We start from the raw sequence: 26,487 nt of genomic DNA, 5'->3' as shown, positions 1-26,487 counted from the left end.
ACCGCTGGTGGAAAATACTGGAGGTTCACCTGTCAGCGATGGCCAAGAGACGCTGGAGGTTTGGTTCTCTGGTGAGAAAGCTGTCTCGAGTCTGTGAAATGTTTGATGAGGCATTTGCTGAGCTTGAAGGGAGTAGCAGGTGGTGACAGAATAACAAATGCTATCAGTGACCTGTATCAGTTGTGCAAATGCCAGGAACATAATTTCAAGGTGATTTCTCAGGTATTTGTAAGAGATTAGACATCAAAAATGACTGCTGGCTGAGAAGATCATGCACTTCACCTCGAATTTCTTGATTAGTCTTTGGGCTGTAGAGATAGCCCAAAACACGTAAATACGTCTACTTTAAATAATCCAGCAAAGAATGGAAAGATCTCATTTGGGCTCCCCTAATTACCCCTTCTTTAAATTGTGCTTCAAGGGAAATTCTAAAGTAAGGAATCAATTCTAAAATGTAGAAATAGAGTAAGGAATGAAATGTCCATGTTTTATCGGACATTTGTAACGGCAGGCTACCCTCCTACACTGTAGGATTCAACAGACAACAGGGAATTTGTGAAGTAGGAATGCTTTCTACGAGTTACATTCATACCTTTTTTGGTCCCTAAACAATTCTGGTATCATAACCTGTTAGAGTCTACTCCCCACTCCCACACAATCAGCTATGGATTCACAGACCCTTCATGCCAGGAAATACAGAAGCTCCCAGGAAGGGGTCTATATAAGTCAGAGTTTTCCAGAGACACAGAACCAATAGGATATACATCTATATGTATGTGTGTGTGCATATATATATACTGTATACACACACACACACACACACACAATTTATTTTAAGGAATTGCCTTAAGTGATGGTGAGCACTGGCAAGTCTGAAATCTGTAGAGTGGGCTGACAGCTGAGAGGCTGGAAACTCAGTAGGGTTCGATGCTGTGGTCTTGAGGTAGAATTCCTTCTTCCCAGAGAAACCTGTTTTTGCTCTTAAAGCCCTCACCTGATTAGTTGGGACTCACCCACATCTTGGAGAATAATCTCCTTCAAAAGCTAACTGATTGGAAATGTTAGTAACATCTACAAACTGCCTTCATGGCACATCCAGGTTAGTGTTTGGCTAAACAGCTGGGCACCAGAGCCTAACCCAGTGGACACACACATCTGAACCGTCACAGGGTCATTGGCTGTGGGTCCTCCAACACCCACGCTCGTATGACGGCGTGGAATGCCCTTCCCTGAGATACTTACATGGCTGGCTCTTCTGTTCATTTCAGTCTCATCTCAAATGTCATCTTCACAGGGGTTTCCATGACCACCCCATCTCTTCTTGCCTGGATCCCTTCCCACCTCCCTTCTTTCTATCACCATGCCCTGTTTTCTTTTCTTTTCTTTGTGGAGTTGTCTTTTCTTATTGTTTCTTTTTTAAAAAATTTGTTTACGTTGATTTATTTTTGAGAGAAAGAGACAGAGCATGAGGGCAGAGAGAGAGGGAGACACAGAATCGGAAGCAGGCTCCAGGTTCTGAGCTGTCAGCACAGAGCCCAACGTGGGGCTCGAACTCATGAACCGGGAGATCATGACCTGAGCTGAAGTCGGACACTCAACCGACTGAGCCACCCAGGTGCCACAAAATGAGATTTTTTTTTTTAACGTTTATTCATCAGAGAGAGAGAGGGAGAGAGAGACGGAGCTCAAGCAGGGGTGGGCAGAGAGAGAGACAGAATCCAAAGCAGGCTCCAGGCTCTGAGCTGTCAACACAGAGCCCGACAGGGGCTCAAATCCATGAACCGTGATATCCTGACCTGAGCCTAAGTCAGACGCTCAACCAACTGAGCCACCCAGGTGCCCCTTTTCTTATTGTTTCTTATGTCCCATCAGAATATAAGTTCTATGACAGCAGGTCTCTGACTATTGCATTCATCACTTGCTTGTGTCAAAAACAGTACTGGCATAGAGCAGGCATTCAGTGAACATCTTAGAATTAATCAATACAGCCAATGAGGCACATAACTCATTCCATTGTTAAATAGCTAATTTATAAGAAACTTACAAAAAATTGTTACTTATGCTAAGCTAAAATCACCATTCTATGAAAAGCTATTCACTTGTCCTAGACTTATCTTTCAGACCACCCAAATACTGTTTTTCATTCTATATCTTTAAGCATTTGGATACAGTTGTGGGTTTGTTTGTTGTTGTTGGGTTTTTTTTGGGGGGGTGGGGCTCTTATTAATTGCTTCTTATCCAGGCTACATGCCTTCAACACCTCCTATATTATCGTTTCCAGAGTCTACCCTAATTTGTCTGTAGCCTACAGAAAGATCTCTATCTTTTTTAAAAAAAAATTTTTTTTAATGTTTATTTATTTTTGAGACAGAGAGAGACAGAGCATGAATGGGGGAGGGGCAGAGAGAGAGGGAGACACAGAATCAGAAGCAGGCTCCAGGCTCTGGGCCATCAGCCCAGAGTCTGATGCGGGGCTCGAACCCACGGACCGCGAGATCGTGACCTGAGCCGAAGTTGGACGTTTAACCGACTGAGCCACCCAGACGCCCCAAGATCTCTATCTTAAGGCAAGCCTGCCAGAATGGAACACACTACTCCAGGTACCAAAAATGCCACGTTGGAGACCCAAATGTTATAACCCTATTAATTTGATTGAACGGATAATGATCATTTCTAGGAGCCGTATCACCCTCGTATATACACAGAAAATGCCTCTTTATGGTTACCAGAAATTTGCTGAACACCTGTCTGTGCTGAGCAGAGTAGATTGTGAGGCATCTGTGAGGTGCCTGGGTGGCTCAGTCGGTTAAGCATCTGACTTTGGCTCAAGTCATGATCTCGTGGTTCGTGTGTTCAAACCCTGCATCAGCCTCTCTGCTATTAGTGCAGAGCCTGCTTCGGATCCTCTGTCCCCTTCTCTCTCTGCCGCTCCCCTGCTTACGCTCTCTCTCTCTCTCTCTCTCTCTCTCAAAAACAAACATTATATATATATATATACATATATATATATATGTATATATATGTATGTATCTGTCTCAAGAAGTTTATAATCCAAGAAGAAAAAAACTATTTCACATAATCAGAATCAGAGTTGGAAGAAAGTTTCAAGGGCATCTAGGCACTTCCTCTCCGTTGATGGATAAGGCAGTGTGGCCCCAGAGCAGTGATGAAATGATAACGAACAAGACGGAACAGAATGTGATTGAGTGATCATCAATCACGTGGTGCAGACAATAAGAACAATAAAAGAAATTCAGAGGGTAAGAAAATCAGTAGCCCTTTGAGTTGCTGGTAAGAGCCTCACAGAAGGAAGCCTGGGCCTTGGGGTATGGAGCGAATTTGACAGATGAAGGACAGAGATGGCCGTTAGGAAAACTGGGCTTCTCAGAGACCACAAGACAAGACAGAGCATGGCATGTTCTTGAGACAAATTCACAAGAATAGATGGTATTTATATAAAATACTAATATATAATATACAATTAATGAAATTATAAAAATTGACTTTGTAAATGTAAAATTAAAGTTTTATGGAAAGCCTACAGACTAAGGAAAGCCCTAGCAAACACCAGATAATATGAACTAAAGTTTATGGGTAATTCTAATGTAAGTATCAAGAAGATGCTGTGAATAGTAATAACTAATCACACATCAAAAATGCATATAGCATTGTTTCCTTCTCAAACCGTAAAAGTACTAGAGCCTAGGAATAGTCTAGTGAACATGGCAGAAAAATATTAGCATTTAGAAAGCAAGAAACTGATCCATAGAAAAGAATTTGGGTTCTCTAAGTTGTCTTCTGGCTTTATTCTCTATATTTGTCATAGCACAGTCTGAAAAAAGAGAGAAACAGAGAGGAGAGGAGGAAGGAAGGACGGAGGGAGGGAGGGAGAAAGAAAAGAAAGAAGGAAATAAAGAAAGAAGAAAAGAAAGAAAGGAAGGAAGGAAGGAATACAAGGAAAATCTTGTGTTTCTAGAAGTGGTGATTGCACAACATCTCGAATATATTAAATGCCACTGAACTGTTCACTTTAAAATGGTTAATTTATATTATGTAAATATCAACCCGATTTTTTTAAAAAGTGGTTTTACTAATTCAGAGGAAGTGTTATAATAATATGGAAATAGAGACACCCAAGAATCCTTCTCTTACCGGTTTATAGAAAACAACATCTATGTTTACTCATTGGATTCAGATGATTCAGGGGTCACACTGTTCTTGAACTTGGGGTGGAGCAACCTAGGGTTATGGAAATACCTCTGGAAAACAACTGTGTATAATTATTGCCTTTTACTAAGTCATATGATCACTCTGAATGTACTTTCTGCCTCAGTAGAATCTGGAGATAGAATTGTATTGTTGGAAGGATCAGCTATGGCAATGCTTTGTATATTCATTCAACAAATAAGTCTGGAGCTCCTACCGTGTGCTAGACATTGCCTTGACACTAGAGATAGAACAGAGGACAACTAGCTCAAATCCTTGCCCTCACTGAGTTTGCATTCCAGTTATGGAGGTTGATGATACACAGGACCTCAGTAAGAAATTATTTAGTATGGCATATATTACTAAGTGCTAAGTAAGAAAACAGAGCCGACAAGGAAGATTGGGAAGCATGTGTTGGTAGGAGGTATGCATGTTTAGATGGAGAGGGCATTAAGAACGAGCCCTTTGAGTTAAAAATCAGAAGAAATTGCAAAGCTGGCCACGTAGATATATGAGGTAAGAGCATTCCCACAGAAAAAACAGTGGCTGTTCAGCATGTTTGGAATGGCCATTTTTCTGTACGTGGATAAGTAAGGGATAATAGTACAAGTAACGTAGGGCCTTGTAAGTCTTCATAAAAACTGTGACATAGGAAAACATTGGAGGGTTTTGAGCGGAGGGTTTTAACGTAATACGTGTTTTAACAGAATTGCTCTGGTTGATACGTTGGGAATAGATTGATGAGGGGTAAGTGTAGAAGCAGGGAGGCAGGTTAGAAGGTTATTTCAATAATATGGGTGAGAAATGATGGCGGTTTGGACCACGATTATGGGTCCCAGGGGTGGTAAGACATGATCGAGTTCAGGACATATCACAAATTAAACCCTATGAATTTTGCAAATGCGAAGAGTAAGAGAGAGAAGATTTGAGCATGACACATCAAATAATTAATCTGCTCGCTAAAATCATGGGGTTGCCATTAGCTGAGATGGAAAGGCAGAAGGAGGAGCACTTTGGGGAAATGGCGGAAGGAGAGAGTATGAGGAGCTCAGTTTTGGACATGTTAATTTCAAACTTTTTGATTTCTAAGGGAAGTATTGGGTAGGCAGTTGGTTATATGAGCCTAGAGTTCAAGATAGAGGCCCAGGCTGGATATAAAAATTTGGGAATCATCAGCATATTGTGATACAAGGCATTTATGGACTGTAAAATGCTATTCCAATATACAGCATTGTTACTTAGCAATTCCTCGTGAATATAACACAACAGCAATCATTACCCCACCAACCCTCTGTTCGGATCACCAAAGACACTTTTTAAAAGATACTGTTTTAAAAGAACACAATTTTTTTCTTTCTGGAAAATAGGGTACATGCAAGGGGTAATTTTTTCTTGCTCTACTTCCCAACTACTTTATTGCTGGCTTTAAATGCTAAGAAGTTGAGAGCTTCCTAATTAACTTTAGGCTAGCCAAGTATTATCAACTGGAAGTTCTGAGACGGCCATGTAATGGCATCCTCTTCAAGAATGCTTATCTTCCTAGGGACCGAGAAGCTCAAATGTGAAATGCACAGTCTTAAAGGAGCATGAAGCTGCTAGATCAGCCATTGTCTTGATAGTAATCATGTACTGAAGGATATACTGCCAATCTTTGATAAGAAATATGCTGGTAGTTAAAAACATACACACTTTAGAACACTCTATCCCATGAAAAGAATTGAACGAAACCTTTACTGGGCTTTAACCACTGAAAAGACAATGATTTGAGGATGAAACAACACATGGGAAACATGAGGATGAGAATATATGGGGGAATTCCAAGAATACTGATTCTATTCAATCACTGAAATCTTGATGCTATGTTGAGAATCAGAATACATATTTGCTTTTACGTAATCTACACGTCAGTTCATAAAAGTCCAAAGAGAAGTATTTGGGCGTCAATAAAACACAATCCTGTTGTGAAGTTTTTGAAGTATCAATATGTCAAAGTAAATTCTTGAATTTCTAGTTCTAGAAATGGTAGAGTGGCTTGTGTTGGACTAACTCTTGGTAAACAGGTCTAAACTCTGGGAAAATATCAAATTTCATTATTTGAAGGCCCTGGAAACTCAACAGACTTAGGTAGATATTGGAGGGCATTTGACCCTTGAGAGAAAGGAACCACACTGGCTGTGGTTCATGCTTATACAACTCCTCTCCTGAGAGCTCACCATAGTCCACATGATGAGGAACATCTAGAGGTAGAGCATAACATTGCAATGTTTTTGGCTTTTCAGAGGATGGAGTCTGGGGCTGACAAAGCAGTTGGGGGCTGCTTCCTTATTTTACAAGACTCTAGGGACAGAGTCCTGGAAAATGGGGACAGAGTCTTGGAAAATAAGGAGCCACAGAGACAATGCCCCAAATCTGTATATAAACTCACTTTAAATTCTTGCCTGAACCCTGAGCTGTACTTGCCTAGACAAGACACCAAGTAGACCAACATAAAATGACAGCTGGAAAGAGGAATGAGTCCTCTGCTATCCAGTCAGAAGGGTCTGGTCAACACTGCAGGCTTTCCACCAAAACCCTAGAAGGGCCACAGGGAGTAAAGGTTATATCCTAGTTCTAAAGAATTTACCCTAAAACAAATGGCAAAACTAAAATAAACCCATCTTTAAAAGTGTAATACCAAGCATTCACAAGTTCATGGTAATTAGTCAGCAATGTAATTGACTACGTAAAGCAAAAGTCGACATTCTATTAGGTTTCCTAAAACAGGTGAAAAACACACAGAGACATATCCAAAAAGTTTGGTGACTCTCAGAAAGGACAGATATGAAGGAAACCATATCTGGGCCCAGGACTGTCAAATAGCTGAAAATTTTTTAAAAAGATCTTAAAATCCTCAGATAAAAATTGAAGGAAAATTATCAATGTAGTTTCTAACATCTCATCAGAAATAATAAAGGACAGAATAATGTCTGCAAAATTATGAGGCCAAAAAAAATGTGTCATCCCAGAATTCTACATCCAGCACAAATGTTTTTCAAAAATGAAAGCACACATCCTACAGGCACCAAAAGGATTATAAGGAAATATGAACAACCAAGAGCCAGGATATTATACAACTGGGATGAAATGAGAAAATTTCTTGGGAAACAAACTTACCAAAACTAATGCAAAGGGAAATAAAAATTTATGAATTCCTCTATGTTTATTAAAGAAGATGAACTTGTAATTAGAAACCGTCTCACAAAGAAAACTCCAGGCCTTGGGGATTTCGCTGATGAAGAGTATCAAACTTCTAAAGAAGAAATAAAACCAGTCTATTCCAATGTTTTCAGGAAACAAAAGAGGAGGGAACATTTCCTAGCTGTTTTCATGAGCCTAGCATGGCCACAATATGATAATTTGACAACACACTGCAAGAAAAAAATTTCAGGCCGATATCCCTTATGACCATAATTGAAAAATCCTTCCCCAAATATTATTAAATTGAATCCAGCAATGTATAAAAAGTGTAACACATCACTTTCAAATAAAGCATTATCCCCATTTAAGTTTGATTTAACATTGAAAAAATTGATGTATGCTGGATATCCACCTGGGGGAAAAAATGAATCACAACCCCCCACATCACACTGTACATGAAAACCAACTAGTGATGTAGTAGAGACCTAAATGTAAGAGCTAAAACAATAAAGCTTCAAGAAGAAAACACAAGAGAATATCTTTGTGACTTTGCAGTGGGTAAATATTTCTGAAAACACAAAGAGCACTAGCTGCTAAAGCAAAAAATGATAAATGGGGCATCATCAAACTCTGAAACCTCTGCTCATCAAAGGGCACTGTTAAGGAAATGAAAAAGCAAGCCACAGAGAGAAAATATCTGGGAAATGTGTATCTGACAAAGAACCTATATGTAGAATATGTAAAGAACTCAAGCTGATCAGTAACGAGACAGCGCAATAAAAAAATTGCCAAGAAACTGGAATCTGTGCTTCACGAAAGAAAACCTGTGAATGGCCAGTATATACATGAAAAGATGTATTCGTTGTCACATCAGCCCCCACATCAGGCTCCACTCTAAGCATGAAGCCTGCTTAAGATTCTCTCTCCCCCTCTGTCCCTTTTCCCCCTTTTGCTTCCTCTCTCTCTAAAAACTAAAAAAAAATAAAAATTTTTTTAATGATCTTTCTAAAGCAAGTGAAACCCACTGATCATACTCAATGATATTCCTCCTCCAAAATTTCCCATTTGACTTCAAGCATAAATTAAATCCATATTTACAAAGTGAATGTGGAAATGAAGCCATTGTTGATATAATTCAGGTGGCCCCAAAGTTAAAAATCTGGAACTGCGTTTGTCAGGGTGGGGAAGTGGGGAGCTGTTGAATTGTTTACCGTCTCCGATTCTAATAAAAACAAAAGCAACACATTTTCCAAACTCTCATTTCTCGTAAGTAAATGTTTGTGGGCCACCTTTGCTTTATGTTGTAATTATCTTTAGCTAGCAGAAGCAGGGTAGGCTTAGCTCAGCCGCAAATATTTCCAGGATTCAAATTCTAAACATACTTCAGCTTACTCTAAGATGGTTCACTAAGAAGCCAGACAACACAAAGAATCCCTTAGAATCGGTATTTTGACATCCTCACTGCAACTGGCAATGTGACAGAAGACATTACTTTTTTTTTCGACATTTTATTACAAAATGGGCTTTGTGTTAGATGATTTTTTTCCAGCTATAAGCTAATGTAAGTGTTCACGTTTAAGGTAGGCTAGGCTAAGCTATGATGTTCGGTAGGCTAGGTGTACTAAATGCATTTTGGACATAAGATATTTTCAGCTTATGATGGGTTGATCAGGATGTAACCCCATGTTGAGGAATAGCTATAGAATATTAGAAAATGAAAGTTCATGGCATATTTTAAAGTTACATTGGTGGCAATTGTTTAAACATACTATATTTGCCTTTATAGAAACTTTAGATTTATATTATGTTAATACTTGAAGCTATGCAATTATAATATTAACATGAATTTACAACTAAAGCGTGTTATAATTTAAATAATTGATTTTTACAAATTGCTTCATATAAGAACCTAGGCAAAATTACATATCTTTTTCCATTTTAAGTCTTCCGAGCAAAGTGTAAGAGTGTAATAGTTTCCTAGTAATTTAAAATTTTTTCATTATTATTTGTTCCGATCTTATTCATTTTTTTAATATAATTCATTGTCAAATTGGTTTCCATACTACACCCAGTGTTCATCCCAAGTGCCCTCCTCAATGCCCATCGCCCACTTTCCCCTCTCCCCAGCTCCCCCTCAACTCTCAGTAAGTTCTCAGTATCCAAGAGTCTTATGGTTTGCCTCCCTCTCTCTCTGTAACTTTTTTTCCCCTTTCCCCTCTCCCATGGTCTTCTGTTAAGTTTCTCAAGATCCACATATGAGTGAAAACATGTGATATCTGTCTTTCTCTGACTGACTTATTTCACTTAGCACAATACCCTCCAGTTCCATCCACATTGCTGCAAATGGCCAGATTTCACTCTTTCTCATTGCCAAGTAGTATTCCATTGTATATATAAGCCACATCTTCTTTATCCATCCGTCAGCTGATGGACATTTAGGCTCTTTCCATAATTTGGCGATTGTTGAAAGTGCTGCTATAAACATTGGGGTACAAGTGCCCCTATACATCAAGCACTCCTGTATCCCTTGGGTAAATTCTTAGCAGTGCTATTGCTGGGTCATAGGGTAGATCTATTTTTAATTTTTTGAGGAACCTCCACACTGTTTTCCAGAGCAGCTGCACCAGTTTGTGTTTCCACCAACAGTGCAAGAGGGTTCCCGTTTCTCCATATCCTCTCCAGCATCTATAGTCTCCTGATTTGTTCATTTTGGCCACTCTGACTGGCATGAGGTGGTATCTGAGTGTGGTTTTGATTTGTATTTCCCTGATGAGGAGCGACGTTGAGCATCTTTTCATGTGCCTGTTGGCCATCCGGATGTCTTCTTTAGAGAAGTGTCTATTCGTGTTTTCTGCCCATTTCTTCACTGGATTATTTGTTTTTCGGGACTTTGGTGAGTTCTTTATAGATTTTAGATACTAACGCTTTATCTGATATGTCATTTGCAAATATCTTTTCCGATTCCGTTGGTTGCCTTTGAGTTTTGTTGATTGTTTCCTTTGCAGTGCAGAAGCTTTTTATGTTGATGAGGTCCCAATAGTTCATTTTTGCTTTTAGTTCCCTTGCCTTTAGAGATGTGTTGAGTAAGAAATTGCTGCGGCTGAGGTCAGAGAGGTTTCTTTTCCTGCTTTCTCCTCTAGGGTTTTGATGGTTTCCTGTCTCACATTCAGGTCCTTTATCCATTTTGAGTTTATTTTTGTGAATGGTGTAAGAAAGTGGTCTAGTTTCATTCTTCTACACGTAAGCCATTACATTTTGAAAGCTAATTTTATTTTTTTCTAAAAGTATTTTTTCCTTTATATAATATATACACAAAATACATATATTTTATATATATGTAGTGAGAGACTATATCATATATGCTATGTACATTGTGTACATTGTATTATATATTATATTTTATTATAGATAATAGTATAAAATATTAATATATTAATATTTTATATATATAATAAGCTTACCAGTCCCTGAGCTACCCTGTCCTATGTCTGATTCCCACTACCCTGAAGCAACCATTTTCAAATCTTTCAAGTATTTCTTCTGGCATTACCATATTTCTAAACTACAGGTTTATACTGCTATTTCTTCCTTCTACCATTTTCCTGGGAGTTTTTTCCTCTTTCCTGTGTTAGATCCTCTTATTCCAGGATCCTATACCTCCTTTTCTGATTTATCTCTCTTTTCAGTGGCTCACATTTTTTAGCATCCTGAGAAAGGATGCATAGGAGGGTTCTTTAGGAGAAAGAGCATACATCTCAAACTAGAGTGTCAACTTCAAAGTGGAAATCAATTTTTCCTGAGATTTTGAAGACATTGATGTCTTTTGTTTGCTTGGATATTTCCCCAGTTTCCAGCATCAGCTGTCACTGTGATTTCTGATCATATGTGTGTGACCTGTTTGTTTGTTTGTTTTAATGTTTATTTTGAGAGACAGAGACAGAGACAGAGACAGAGAGACAGAGACTCCCAAGCAGGCTCTGCCCTGGGCACAAAGCCCCATGTGGAGCATGCATGCAAGTGGGGGAGGGGCAGAGAGAGAGATTGAGAGGGAGAGAGAATCCCAAGCAGAGAGCCTGATGTGGGACTCGAACCCACAAACCATGAGATCATGACCTGAGCTGAAGTTGGACGCTTAACCCACTGAGCCACCCAGGCGCCCTGTGACCTGTTTTTGTGTTTGTTTGGTTTTGGTTTTTTATCTTTGCAGAAACTTTTAGAATCTTTCATTTGTCACTAGTTTTTTGTTTTGTTTTGTTTTTTGAAATTTCACAGTGATGTATCTTCATGTCCCTACTCCCAAATCTTTTACTGGGCATTTGCTGGGCTCTTCCAATGTGAAAGCAAGTGTCCTTCAATTCTGCATAATTTTGCATTATTTCTTCGATCTTTGATCCTGTTTCCTCTTTTCTTTCTTCTCCACATTCATTAATCAGATGAGAGACTTGATCCTTTTATTTTCTAATCCTTTCTCTCCTGTGTATTTTATGTTTGAACTATATGTTGTTTTGTTCTGATTCCCAGGAGTTTTTCTTAATGTATCTTCCACTATTTTATTAATTTCTGCTTATCTTAGTTTCATTTTCTAAGAGTTCTTTGTTTTCTGATTATTACTTTTTATAGAAACATCTTTGTTTCATAGACACATCACTTTCCATTTGCGTCTTGGAGAATATTAGTCATTTGGTTTGTTTTGCTTATGTTTTGGTTTTTTTTTTTTAACGTTCCCTGTGTTCTTTTTCTTTCTTCTGAATCAGATAATTCCGTCAAGTTTCTCACATTCCTTGGTTGGGTGGCACTTGTGAACTAGGTGATTTAACTATCAGGATCTGCAGGATTTCTTCTTGTTCCAATCCACTTTCCCAGAGAGTAATGTTCTCATCTATTACCTATGGCATAAGGCAGAGGCCATTTTTCTGGAAACCCAGCAAAGAAAGTGGCCTAAGGTCTCCTTCCTGAGAATCCAAGTAACTCTCTTAATCTGCCTAGGTCAACAGGTGCAGTGTCCTGCCTTCTACTGTCCGAGGGAGGGGCGGTCTCTAGTTGGGAGCTAGAGAATAAGATCTAAGGGTCTTTTACAGATTTTCTTTTCTTTTTTTTTAAATTTTTTAAAATTTTATTTACTTATTTGGAGAGAGAGAGAGAGAGAGAGAAAGAGAGAGAGAGAAGGAGAGAGAGAATCTCAAGGAGGCTCCTCCCTGTCAGCACACAGCCCAGTGTGGAGCTCTAACTTTCGAGCTAGTAGATTGTGACCAGAGCCAAAACCAAGATCCAGATGCTTAACCTACTAAGCCACCCAGGTGCCCCTCTTTTACGGATTTTCAGCCAATCCTCCTTTCTTCAGCCCCACTCCAACACTTTCTGGGGCCCCTCGAAACATCTGATGGCTGAACTTCATCTGAATTTGGCAGTGTAAATCAGCTTTCTGCTGCTTTGACAGTCTTTGAAGTTACAGCTTTCCCTGGAACGGGTGAACGTTTATCCTCAGGAAAAAGTACTTTACTTTTCTTGATTCATCCAAGATTTAGGCTTTGTGAGATTGTTCACAAGTAAACAAAAAATAAGCATGAGTTGTTAAAATCCCAAGTGGGTTGGGTTAAGTCTAACTTTTCATTCATAACTGAACAAACTCTTTTCTGTTAAAAAACAAAACAAAACTATAAGTCTTGACAAATAAACACATATAAAAATAAATACCTCTAAAATCTCCTTATGAAGTTGATTGAAAACTATACTTACCAATCAAAGACTTGTGTGGTGTTTTTAAAATATGAAGCTTAAATTTACTTCCTGTGCCTAAAAAAACACCTGCATTGGTTTCTTGACTTCTTTTTTTTTTTTAACATAATCTACCCCCCTAAATGTGACCCAAATCAAGAAGTATGCATTTTTAAAAAACCAAAGTCGCTGGGAATGAAATTTGGAATGTCAGTAGTCACTTGTCTTGATGATGTCCCGCTAGTATTTTTAAATTTTTATTTCAGAGGTTTTTTTCAACTTCATTTGGGGACAGGAACTTGATGATATATCATCTTACGATAAAATCTTCTAAGTCAGTGAATAAAACATATAAACAAAGTTGCTGGACCTAAAAACATGTTGATAAAGATCTGTTCCACAAATCCATTTGACAGAAAGCAAACATACTTGAAGTGATATAATTTATTACTTCCTCCACAGCCTCTAGACTTATTCGTGAAAGAAACAAAGTGAACTGAATAGTCTGGCTAAACATCATGCAGTCAAGCGGCTGCTTCTTGACAGGCCAGATCTCAGGTTCCCATTCCTGCCCTGTGGCCCTGCGAGACAGCTAGGGTCATCCACAGGTTGTTTTGTGACTAAAGTTCCAATCAAGTGTTTGGGGCTTAATGTCTTTTGATCTCCTAGATGTGGGCCCTCCCTGGCCACTCCTGGGACCTCCCAGAGGTAGGTGCACTTAGCCAAGTGCACCTGATGGCACTTAGCCAAGATGCTGTTGTATATCGTTGAATGACACCGATGTCCTTGCTCTGGTAAAAAGCTACAGGCTGTGAACACAGGGAAAAATCAACACATCCACACATATTCTTGCTATAGTGGAAAATCTGCTTACATGGTGATATAGAGAGGTTTTCTTTGTTTAGAGTGGAAACTCTTTGCTTGAAGAACTGGTTTTTTCAGTGATACCAGCGTTTATTGTGTAATAAAATTTTTGCTTTAAAAACGAAGTGGAGGGGCGCCTGGGTGGCGCAGTCGGTTAAGCGTCCGACTTCAGCCAGGTCACGATCTTGCGGTCCGTGAGTTCGAGCCCCGCGTCGGGCTCTGGGCTGATGGCTCAGAGCCTGGAGCCTGTTTCAGATTCTGTGTCTCCCTCTCTCTCTGCCCCTCCCCCGTTCATGCTCTGTCTCTCTCTGTCCCAAAAATAAATAAACGTTGAAAAAAAATTAAAAAAAAAAAAACGAAGTGGAAAGAAATCCAGCAAAATATTGAACAGCAAAACACAGGAAGATAATACTTATTTTCTCCTTTTAAGCTGGCCCCGAGTTTTCCAATTGGTTTATATTTGAGAAAGCGAACATAAATGTTATCTTTTTTTAAGATAAAATTTTAAGTGCTTCTAATGCAAAGCAGTTGCTCAGAAAAACAAATCCAAGAAACAATTTGTTAGGAATATCTCTACAAAAACGTAACTGAATCAAACCTAAAAGATGTAGCACTTACCAAACGGTACGCTCTTCCGGAAAACTGCAAATTCCTTTTTTAGAACATGAACTGCTCAAGGACAGAATCTGTATCTTTCATTCATTCATTCATGCATTCAACAAATGTTTACTGAGCAGGTACTACGTGCCAGGCACCCTTCCAGATGTTAGAGAAACAACAATGAACACATCACATGAAATCCCTGCCCTGTGAAAATTATAATCTGGCAGGGATGGAGGGCAAAACAAGCAATAGGCACAGTGAATAATTAATTATATCATATATTACAAGGTGGTAATGTGCTATGAAGAAAAATAAAGCAAGTGGGGTCATTCTTAAAATTATGACCATGTAGAATTTGCTTTGACTTTCGTTAAAAATTTGACCATGATCTTATATACTTGATAAGTTTCTTTAGAAAATAATTTCATTTAAATCTAAATCATTTGAGGTTAGCTGGATCAGAGTTGGGAGCTGAGAAAAAAGCTAAACAGGACAGCGTGGTAAAAAGCGTATTGAATCGGGAATGTTCTGATCCCTTTGTCATTCGTTGAACTTCAGGGCTACACACTTGGCATTGAGATTGAGGGAGGGATCGAATAGGGGGGCTGGATGTCCCCGCACTCTGAATTCCAGGGTGACAGGGGGAAAGCATGGAAAGATGGAACAGCTAACTTCAAATACTGGCAGGGTCAACATGTGAGAGACAAAGTAAGTCTTCTCTATGGTCCTGTATAATTAAGGAATGCTTTCAACTGAAAATGGAAGTGAAAAATCAAGTGAGCAAGCAATATGAGGAATTTTCTGGCTCTTACAGTTGAAAAGACCAAGAATAGATTCAGGGATAGCTTTCTGCAGGTGCTCAAATGTTGTTGTCTGGAAATGGTCTCATTCCATCTCATCTCTGCATTCGACTGTGTTCATTTTCAGCAAGGACACGCAGCAAAGATGGCCCCCAGCCAGTCTGGGCCCTCGTTTTATGCTAAGGATGCATCGCAGAAAGGGTACCTTTTCCCCAGTATCTCAGAATCATGTGCCCATCTACGTAAGCCAATCTCTGAGACTGAGTGGCTTCACATGACATCCCGGAAGCTGAACCACAGTGACAAAAAGATCAAGGTGTCTCCCCAGGGGGATATTGAAGGATACCTGACAGGAAGGAGTAAATGCTAGATAGGCAAAAACAAGGGATCCACTGCAGATCATTCCGGGTAAAATTCAGAGTATGGTCAGGAACTACAAAGTAACATGTTGCCATTCAATAAAAGGACAATGTAAAGCATTGGAACCATCCCAAATTGAGATTGCAGGAGAGAGTGAGTTCTGTCATAGGAAGTTCAAAGACTTGCATTTCTAAGGTTGCTAAGGTTTCAATCAATCCACTGAATCAATCAATCAATGGATCACTTTGTTATTGGACACTGCAAAGTCTCCCTGTCTCTACTGCTGTTGCGCTTGTCCATTCTACCATCGTATCTTAGCCATTCAAGGGCAAATGCCTCCTGATGAGCCAGCATCCCTACTCCCCGCTTGCCCCACTACGATTCATTCCCCAGAAAGCAGCCAGAGGAAATACCCGTTTACTCACTCAACAAATATTTATTGAACACCTGGTGTGTGACAGGGACTGCTTAAGGGACAAATCCATTGTTGGCCAAATATACATAAATCTCTGTCTTCAGGGAGCTTCTGTTCCAGTGGGAGAGGGAGAAAGAAAACAACGTAAGCCAGTAAAATGTATATTAAATGGCAAGAGATGCTAAAAAGAAAAAAATAAAGCAAAGTGCATGGAGTATTAGCAGTGGGGTAGTTGGGATGGTCCGGGAGCACTTCATGGAGAAAGTGATTTTTTTTTTAAGTTTTTAAATATTTATTCATTTATTTTGAAAGAGAGAGAGAGAGATGATGATGATGATATGATGATGATGATGATGATGTTAATTGTAAGGGCCATGATAGATATTAAGGACTGACTAGTATGAGCTGGGCAGTATTTGAGTTCCTCTAACAACTTTCAAAGTTATGCATCATTAGCCCATTTCACAGAAAAACAAAACAAAACAAAACATGGAGTAGCAGAGATCCTACATACTTCGTCCAGAGAAAAATAATAACCATTGTCAGTTAGAGGTGGTAGAGAGATTAAAACAAAAGTCTGCATACCTTCAACCAAACCAGGCGTCTCCACTGAAATATTCATCCCTGAGGCCACCAGCAAACTCTAAATAACAATTCTAATGAACACATTTTATTCCGTCAGCAAGATGTATCCTAAAGTATCAGAAAAGCCTAACTAAGAAAGGTTATTTTTTTTGGTCTGGGAATTCTTAAAATTTTTTTTCCGTATAAATTAATGGTAATTGTGTCTTTGTTTTATGCCATTTCGGCTTAACTTTTCAGGGGAACACTCTACTTTTGTATAGCAGGGGAAACCTGTATTGTGGGTCATATTTTCAACTCCAAAAATTATTATTACTAATTATGAATAACTGTTATTTTACACGGAGAATGCTTTTACATTTATACATGCGTCAGTTTCTTTGCTCATATTTTGTTTTTGCAGCTGAGACACAGAATTGGAAGCAGACTCCAGGCTCCCAGCTGTCAGCACAGAACCCCACGCGGGGCATGAACCCAGGAACAGTGAGATCACGACCTGAGCCGAAGTCTGACGCCCAACCAACTGAGCCACCCCGGTGCCCCTGTGGATTCATGTCTTTAATCAGTTGTAGAAAATACTCAGTCATGATTTTGCAAAAGTTGCCTCTCTTCTAATCTCTTTATTCTCTACTTCTTAGACTCTAGTTAGATATATATTAGACTATCTTGGCCTTTCCATCCTATCTCTTAGCCTGTCATTAAAATCTCCTTTCTCATCTCTTTGTGCTACATTCTGAGTGGTTTCTGCAGAGTTCCATAATTCTTTCTTTGGTTCTAACATGCTGTTTAACTCACTTGTTTGTTTGGTTTTTTTTAAGTATGTTATTAATGGTTATGTTTATTTTTAACTATTTTTTTCTAATATTCCGGCTCAATTTTTTGTTCATTTTTGTGATTCTGTATGCTTTCTTGTATGCTTTGCCTGCATAGCTATTCTATACTCAAGCTGATATCTCCAATGTCTGAAATCCTCGAAAGCCTAAATATATTATTGCTTTTTTTGCTAATGTGCATTTAAGGAGCTCCGTTTTTCATGTGGCTATTGGCTGATATTTTTGTGAAAAACCTGGACGCTTAAACTGAAGATGCTTTCTCCAGAGAAGGTTCATGTCTATTTCTTCTGGGATTTAGATGACGCTACTGCCCTGGGACCATTTTGGCCCCTTCCCAGTTTCTCAGGTTGATTTTCTAGTGTCTGGTTCAGCTCAGCCCCATGGCCACTGGTCCACAGCTTCGTCTTCTTGTTGCTGTGCTGAAAGTGAACCTGCCTTCGGGCCAGTTTTGCCTTCACATATATTTACTGCTCCTAGTCGAGGATCAGGTACCTCTTAGAAGGAGTCGGGAGTGCTTGGTGATCTTCCATTCTTCCTACTGCAACGATGAGATAAAAGTTGTGTCTTAAGCATGATGGAGTTGTTTCAAATCAAGAGGGCTCTTCAGAGGATCTAGTCTACCATCCCGCCCTCTTCTTGTTTTCCTCCTTGCTTCTTCTTTTTTTTTTTTAACCTACCTTTTTTCATTCTGAAATATCTTTTTTTTTTTTTTTCCGGGGATCTGCTACTTCTCTGAGTTTTCTTTTTCAGTCCTTCTCACTCCCTCACCTCCATTTCTCTTCCCCACTCTTTCAAGTATGGGGTTTTCCAGAATGCCAATTCTCCTTCCTTGTCAGTTGATCTCATCTACACGCTTGGACTTCAGCTGTACTTCTAGCTCTGACATAGCCCTAAATGATACATCTATATTTCAAATTACCCTCTCATAATCCCCATTTGGATTTTCCTCAAACTCAAAATTTTCGAAACTGGCTTTATGATTTCCCCCATATTCCACCTACAAATCTGCTTCTCTTCCAACGTTTCTCTACTTTTGGACACCACTATCCACCACTCACCGAAGCCAGATGGTCCTGTTAATTTTAACTCCTAAATAGCCCTTGAATTCTCTTTCTCCTCTGTTCTTATCATCACTGCTGTAGTTAGATCTTCATTGTTACTTCCTGATGAGTTGCAATTGCCTCCTTTTCTTTCTCTTGCCTCCAGATTCACTGCTGAAATTTGCCTGACCCAATGCTGCTTTTGTGATCTTTCTGAAATGCAGATATGAATGTGTCACTCATCTGTGGAAGATTCCTCATCGGTTCTCCCATTAATGCATGGTAAATCTTAGGTTTCATAATTGGGCTTGTGAGACCTCCATGATCTAACTTAAAAAGCTTTTTACTTTCCTGCCTATTTTTCTTTAAGCTGCAAGAAGGCCGTGAGCATATCCATCTTGTTACTTTGGCTAGTGCCAAGCCCAGGGCTGATAACCTCACAGATAATTACTAAATGGGTACATCACTGCCTCATCTCAATCCATCTGATTCATGGACCCTTTTTCCTAGCCAATCTGGACATTTTTTGCTATAACAAAAGTCTGCCCTCCTCGCACAACTGTAGGCTAATTACTATTTACTCATTTTTTCACACATTCATTAGTCCATCTTGGAATTACCACTAACACTGTAACTGATACATAGAAGGTCCTCTGGATGAATAAATGAAAACAAACTTAGAAGTGTGGCCTAGGAGGTAACACATACATGAAGCATTGACTAATATAAAGGACTGTACTCCAAAGGCAACTTTTCCCCCAGGTGGTATATGCATAAACCAATATAACTACAGGCAACCTGTATCTTTCTCCTGCCCTCTCCAAGTCCGAGAACCAGATTTAATGAGTCAAATTCTTTTCTGGAATGAATCCACATAAAACCAAGACAAAATAAAGGGCAAACCAACCTCCTACAAAGCACTGAAAAGGTAATCAAGACTTTCCCAAGCCCCAAATACAAATGGCAGAGAGCACTAGCTCACTCAATAGGCGCCCAGGTGCTGACGGAAGCCCCGCCCCAAGGGAGGCGGGGCCTGAAGTGCGGGGCGGGATTTGTCCGGACCGACCACGCCCTCTCTGGGCGGGGCGTAAGCAAGCGGGCCGTGCAGAAGCCCGCGCACCCCCGCGGTTTCCTAGGAGACGAAACACACAAGGCGCCAGAGCTTCACAAGGGCGCCTACGAGGTGAGCGGCCGGTGCGGGCAGGTAATCCCTAGCGGGCTGCGGGGCTGCCACTCTCCGTCCGAGCCCAGCCCCAGCCTGTCCGGCGAGGCCTGCCCGGCATGTCCCCTCCGCGCCCTGTCCTACGAGGGCCAACCTCCGCCGAGAGAAGGGGCCTGCACACTGGTAGGGGGAGGGACGGCGGGGAGGAGGATCCGCGAGCGGGGGTGGAGCGGGAGGGGTCTTTCTGCGTCTGCTGCGATCCGTGCTCCCCAGGCCCCCCGGACCACTTTTCCGCGCTCCTCGACGGCGGGGAAGGTTCGGGGTGGGAGGATGACGGCGGGCATCCGTCGGTCTGAGGGACCCGGCCCCCAAACCTCTCCCTTACTCCCCGCCCCCCACAACTCCCCCAGTCTCCACCCCCAGTCTGGAGGGGAAACTGCTTTCACGAGTGAGAAGCGGGATCGGGTCTCGGGAAGGCAGCCGAATTGAGTTCCGAACGACTAAAATGAAAAAGGAGATAGAAAGAAACTGGATCTAAATTCCGCCCTCATTCGTGCACCCCGAGGTAAAAGCGGGATCCCGGCGCAGGGCCCCAGGACGGACCCCTTTCCCCGCACACCCGCAGGACCCCCGCCCCAGGAGGCTTTAAATCCCTGTTAGCGAAAAAGGACGAGACTCGGCTTAATGAAAACTTTCTTCCTGCAGATACGATTTTCAAATTTAGGGACAGAGTCGGGGGCGGGGAAGGGGGGAGCAACAAAACTGATTTTAGGGGCTTGTAGTTTCCGTTCTCAAAGGGATTCATTATATTTAAGTGATCATTTTTAATGAGCAGACATCGGTCCCGAGGACAACGAAATTCTCATAGAGTCAGAGTTATGGGACTTCCTTCGTTCAGAAAACTGCTCATTTGGTCAAAGCAGCGGAGAAGGAGCGAGTTACCCTCCAGCCTTTTGGTTTTCCTCTGTGACCCCACCCCCCAGTTCACCGCGGCGACTGGGGAAGGGAGAAACTCCCCCTTCCTCCTCCACCCCCAGGCGGCCACTTAACTGCCCCAGCAAAGCTGGCCTTGGGCAAGGATGCTCGATCTCCGCGTTGGGGTGGTTCTTTGTTTTGTTTAGTTTAATTTGGGAATACCTTGTGAATATTAGCACACGGCACGATTTTTTTTTTTTTTAACCCCGGCAGCTTTGTTTTCCCATTGTAAAACTCTCCTTTTAATTTCTGTAAATACGTGTCTTACTTTGAGATCTTTTCTTTTCCTTCCTGTTTTGCTCTTCAAACAAGTTAGTGATTTTTAAGACGTTATTATTATTCTTTTTATTTTTTTTTTAAATATAAGTAATGCCAGCCTTGGAGTGATAGAATTACAGTAGGTTCTACAAAGACAAGTTGCAGACTTCCAAAGGTTATCTGTTCAGTGATTGGCAGACAAGTTTTACCCTCCATTTGCCCTCTATGTTAATCTTCTTTAATCCTATCTTAATCCCTGTTAGCTGGCAGAAGCTCCTGAGAATACGGCTTAAGTTTACAGTAATTGTACACTTAAATAACAATACGAAAACTATAATGGGAGAGAAATTATAAGGGTATTTACTTAATGTAGGTCTGTAATTGAGCCTCTAAGTCTTTTTCTTTAAATCAAAATATAAGGTTTGCTTAGCCATAGAAAGTCACTAAATATCGTAGCCTTATTGTAAAAAATTCCAAGTTCCTAACAGTTCTGTTAAATATGGATCGTAGTTGTATTGCATTTACTTGTGTTCTGCCTCGCTGTGTATATATACATACATATGGAAATATATACACAGTTTAACCCTTGAACAACACAGGGATTAGGGGTGTGAGCCCCCAACAGTCGAAAATTCTAGTATAACTGAATCCCCCAAGACCTAACAGTCCACTGTTGACAGAAACCTTACTGGTAACATAAAGAGTTAATCAACACATACCTTGTACATTATATGTATTGTGTGCTGTATTCTTCCAATAAAGTAAAACAAGAGAAAGGAAACCATTATCAAGAAAATCATAAAGAAAATACATTTACAGCACTGTATGGTATTGATCAGAAACGAATCTGCATGTAAGTAGACCTGTGCAGTTGAAACGTGTTCAAGAGTCAACCCTACAGATGGAAATATTCACATACATAAGATGTCGTGTTGATACATCTCTGTCTTGCAGGATTAGTCTTCTATAGATGAACAGAGAAGAATAAATGTAACCTACGGAGAAATATTATTGTGTGTGAACTGGGGACCATAGGCAATGTATGTTTCTTAAGTTATATCTATTGCTTTTGACTAGTAATTCGTTTAGGACCTTACTACGCTACGCCGATGAAAGCAGTTGTTTACGTGCTATCAGTCAGTAGATACATGGGGGAAATTATTTTAAAAAACAAGAAAAACCTTTCGCCTTGATATCTGTGCCTCTTTCCATTAGGTCATTGTCTTTGTATTTTCAGGGAAGATAAGGGGACAGCTGGAATGGTCAGCCTCTAACTCTGGAGAACTATTTATTTTCCAATTCAAATGACCCAAAGAGGCCTTTCTAAAATTTTATGTAAAGGTTAAGCAGGGCTCAAACTGGACAGAGGCTCTGAGAGCCACCAGTCAGACCTTTTGAAAATTGATGTGATAGCCATAATCTTCGTCACTCACCCCATGGCTGGGAAATGGCCAAGTCCCTTGTTCATTCTTCCCTGAATGTAAGCAGACCCTATGGGATAGCCACCTTCACTTGAAATAAACTGTTCCCAGGGCTGCCAGGGTGGCTCAGTTGGTTAAGTGTCCGACTCTTGATTTGTGCTCAGGTCATGATGTCACCATCGGTGAGATCGAGCCCCATGTCGGGCTCCATGCTATCTGCTTGGGATTCTCTCTCTCTCTCCCTCTCTGCCCCTTGTCCCACGTGCATGTGCTCTGTCTCTCAAAAAAACAAAAACAACAACAACCCCCCCCCACAGAACCAAAACAAACAAACAAACAAACAAACTGTGTTTCTAGTGTTTATTTGGAACGTGGTTGGTTAGGCTTGGAATGCAGTTTCTATAGCTTCCATTCCAAAAACGGTTGGGGTTTCCAGGCCAGTGCAGAAAGTCATCAATGAGTGAATGATCTGTAATGCTAATAACACCGGTGATGGTGGTGGTGGTTGGTCTTAACAGTGGAAGACAAAGGAAAGGAAAGATTAATTCCATTTTTGGGGTTAAGTCACCGCGAGGGAGAATTTTAACTATTGTTTCTTGCACACTCTCACCTCTGCCTTTCTGTTCCTACCCGGGCAGCTCCCTCTTTCATTCCCTTCTCACGCAATATGTCCTTTTCCAGAATTGCCTACGTTACTTCCTGCCCATCAGACCTTCGGTGCTTGTCCTCAGTGAGGTATTAACTTGAAAGAAAAGATAATGCTATCATCCCATTGAATTTCTGAAGAAATTCATTCTCATAAGGGAGCTCCACTTAGACTGTCTTCCTCCTGAACTCCTACTTTCTTTTCCTTCACTGTTTCTGGCCTGTTATTTTCCAGTGTCCTTCCGAGCATGGGGCCAGATGCAGGCTTGGGGTCTAGTAGGGTAGAGAGCACCACTAGCAATTTCCATTCAGTAGCATCTTGATGTTTTAGGGTAAGGAACTGGGTTAGGAATCTTCAGGTGGAGGTGGGGGTGGGCAGCTTTCATTGTGGGGCAGAGTCTGCATGGTTTTGAGGCAAAGAGGGGTAGGGGTGGTTCCTTGAGCTGCAACAGCGATTGTAAAAGCCAGTAAGAACGGGTTGTTTAGAAGTTGGGGACCACCCTACAAAGAACAAACAGCCTCAAGCCTAATGCAGTTACTAGACTGACTCCATCCTGGATTCTCTGATTATAGACACATTATTTTATAGATTACAATCCTACTGATACAATGAATATATTCTCTACATTGTTACTCAACCAGAAGCTATCAACTTACAGAGAACACTTTTCCTTAAAATAGAGAGAAGTGTATGTCTTCTTAAATAAGGTAACTAGAAAAGGCGTCAAGCAACATAACATAATGATATGTTGCTAATGATATGTTGCAACTGCTAATGTTCAGTTGATAATGAACTGCAAAATGCTGATTTAATAACATTCTAAATGATAAGAATAAATACATTTTAGTCCACGTTTTGTTCAATCATAGCACATGATACAAAACAAACAACCTAGGAGCTCCCAGCTGGCTCAGTCAGAAGAGCATGTGACTCTTGATCTGGGCATTGTGAGTTCGAGCCCCATGTTGGGAATAGAGATTGCTTAAAAATAAAATCTTAAAAAAAAAAAAAAAAAAAAGATCTTTCAAATATAAATTTCCTTACACAGATAAAGGAAAAATCAAGAAAAGCAAATGCATGTTTGTGTCAGGAATTGTGCAGGAGTGTTCACTCTATATTAATGCCATAATTTTTTTTTTTTTGAGAGAAAGAGTGGGAGTGAGGGAGAGGGGCAGAGAGAGAGAGAGAGAGAGAGAGAGAGAGAGAGAGAATCTCAAGCAGGCTCTAGGCTCAGCACGGAGCCTGACCTGGTGCTCAATTCCATGACCCTGGGATCATGTCCCAGAGCCGAAATCAAGAGTCAGATACCCAACCGACTGAACCACCCAGGCTCCCCTAATGCCTTAGTATTTCGAATCCATGTATAGTATAATGTAAAAACTTCATTTTTAGGCAAATGGGGAGTCATTTGTTGGCATCCATTAAGCCCAGTAGCTCAGACTTAAGCTGAGGAAGGACCTCTAAGTAGACATGGAATCTACCACTACTGCCGTGATCTCTTTTTTAAGATCCTGGCTTCAGAGTTAGCATGACCTACGTTAATTCGCACATGACTTTGAAGGGGTTATGATCTACATCGCACGTGACTTTGAAGGGGTTATGATCTACATGAAGTAAATGGTAAACAAATACACACTCCCTGTCATTTAAAAGCCCCCCAGGGTTCTTCCCACATTTCCTGTGGACAAATACATTCCTGTCTTGGGAAACAACACCATTTTATTGTCCTTCCCTGCACATGTTTGTTTCTTTTTCCCGAAAGTCTTCTTTTGGAAGCCTTGGGTACTTTGCCAACTACGACATGTCTCTATGGGTCCTAAACTTCTGCACATAATAGAGAAATGATTCCTATGATTTTATTTGGTGGAAATGAAACAGTGTTACAGTGAAAGAAAAGTAATCTTTGAATGAAGCACCGAATTGTAACAGGCATTTTAACACCAACTATTTTAATGGTGCCCAGCATTTTATGATCATCTGCAACTAAGCATATAATATTCTGTTATACAAGCTGTATAACAGAATGACAGATTTTTTTAAATGTTTATTTATTTTGAGAGAGAGAGAGAGAAAGAGCACAAGTGGGGGAAGGCCAAAGGGTCACAGAGAATCCCCAACAGGCTCTGTGCTCTCAGCAAGGAGCCCTACACGGGGCTCGAACCCACAACCCATGAGATTAGGACTTGAGCTGAAATCAAAAGTCAGATGCTTAACCAACTGAGCCACTCAGGGGCCCCCAAAATGAAAACTTTTTAAATAAATTTGTAACAATGTCATGCCATTATAGCCTTCATTTATTTTAGTGGGTGTACTTTTCATATATTTTTCTACAGCTAGATTAAGATGCTGTTTGGGAAGTGTTACATAACATATGGTATATCCACCATACGACTTAAAAAAATTTTTTTTTAATGTTTCTTTATGTTTGAGAGAGACAGAGATAGAATGCAAGTGGGTTAGGGGCAGAGAGAGAGGGAGACACAGAATCCGAAGCAGGCTCCGAGCTGACCCCAGCACAGAGCCCGATGCCAGGCTCGGACCCACGAGCTGGGAGATAGTGGCCCGAGCCGAAGTCAGATGCTCAACTGACTGAGCCACCCAGGCGCCCCAACCATATGACTTTTCTAAAATGTGCAGATTCCTGGATTCCGAGTACAGCTGGCCCAGGAGTTTCACATAAGGGATCATGGGCCAAGTAAATGTGATGCAAAAACTGATTCAAAGAATGGATATAGAATAGATGGTGATTTTCCAGTGCCTGATTTGGAATAATATAGGTTATATTCAGTAGAAAAGGAATCATACAAATTCAGCCGGTATTTACTGAATATTCATGGGATAAATAACACAGTGCCATGGAAATGAGGATTTCATAAATGAGTATTACCAGTCTGCTTCCGCGAACTCCATTCCACGTAGCACAAAGGACTGACTGACAAATGGTTAGCATACTAGCATACATATTATAATTCTTCCCCGTGCTTAGGTTACCAGGAGATGTTTGAAGAGATTCTTCAATGAAAATTCCTTTTATTCATCTTGTTGTTTTCTTTCTTCTATAGGGTGTTCGTAAGAATGAAAGCACCGTTTCCTTGCCAGATTCCTTATTTCTGTATTTCATGAACCTACGTAATCTTGGGCAAGAGCCTGTGTTTAACGATGACACAGCTGTCACCAGTGTAGCAACAACAGTCCAAGGGAAAAAGACGAATAAGGAAGCACTTACGTTTATATTCAACAAGGGAGTCGTCTCAGTCAACAACTTCTGTTGCATTATTTTTCCGAGATGAACCGATATACAACCATGAGGCAGCTGGGGGACGGCACGTATGGAAGCGTTCTGATGGGCAAGAGTAACGAATCTGGGGAGCTGGTGGCCATCAAAAGGTACCGTGCGCGACGCGGCCGACTTTGAGCATCCGATCTTCCT

The 26,487-nt window shown here is 40.6% G+C and overlaps 1 protein-coding gene across 10 annotated transcripts in view; it reads left to right on the top strand.

Annotated features, from left to right (window-relative positions):
• The first annotated feature begins 19,671 nt into the window (after positions 1-19,671).
• The window catches only part of MAK (male germ cell associated kinase), a 55,859-nt gene continuing 49,043 nt past the window's right edge, over positions 19,672-26,487 (top strand). For 6 of the 10 annotated variants that reach the window (XR_008298715.1, XR_008298716.1, XM_027040285.2 and 3 more), the window contains exons 1-2: positions 19,806-19,940; positions 26,120-26,444. Coding sequence is in view for 8 of the 10 variants with exons in the window: in XM_027040285.2 (XP_026896086.1) it covers positions 26,344-26,444 (101 nt within the window). In the remaining 2 variants the exon portion in view is untranslated. The other 4 variants (XM_053223155.1, XM_053223158.1, XM_053223157.1 and 1 more) reach the window with 3 other exon arrangements.

This window comes from Acinonyx jubatus, chromosome B2 (assembly GCF_027475565.1).
Source record: "Acinonyx jubatus isolate Ajub_Pintada_27869175 chromosome B2, VMU_Ajub_asm_v1.0, whole genome shotgun sequence".
Taxonomy (NCBI): domain Eukaryota; kingdom Metazoa; phylum Chordata; class Mammalia; order Carnivora; family Felidae; genus Acinonyx; species Acinonyx jubatus.
The sequence above is the reverse complement of the archived record's forward strand: the minus strand, read 5'-3'. Positions and strand labels throughout refer to the sequence as shown.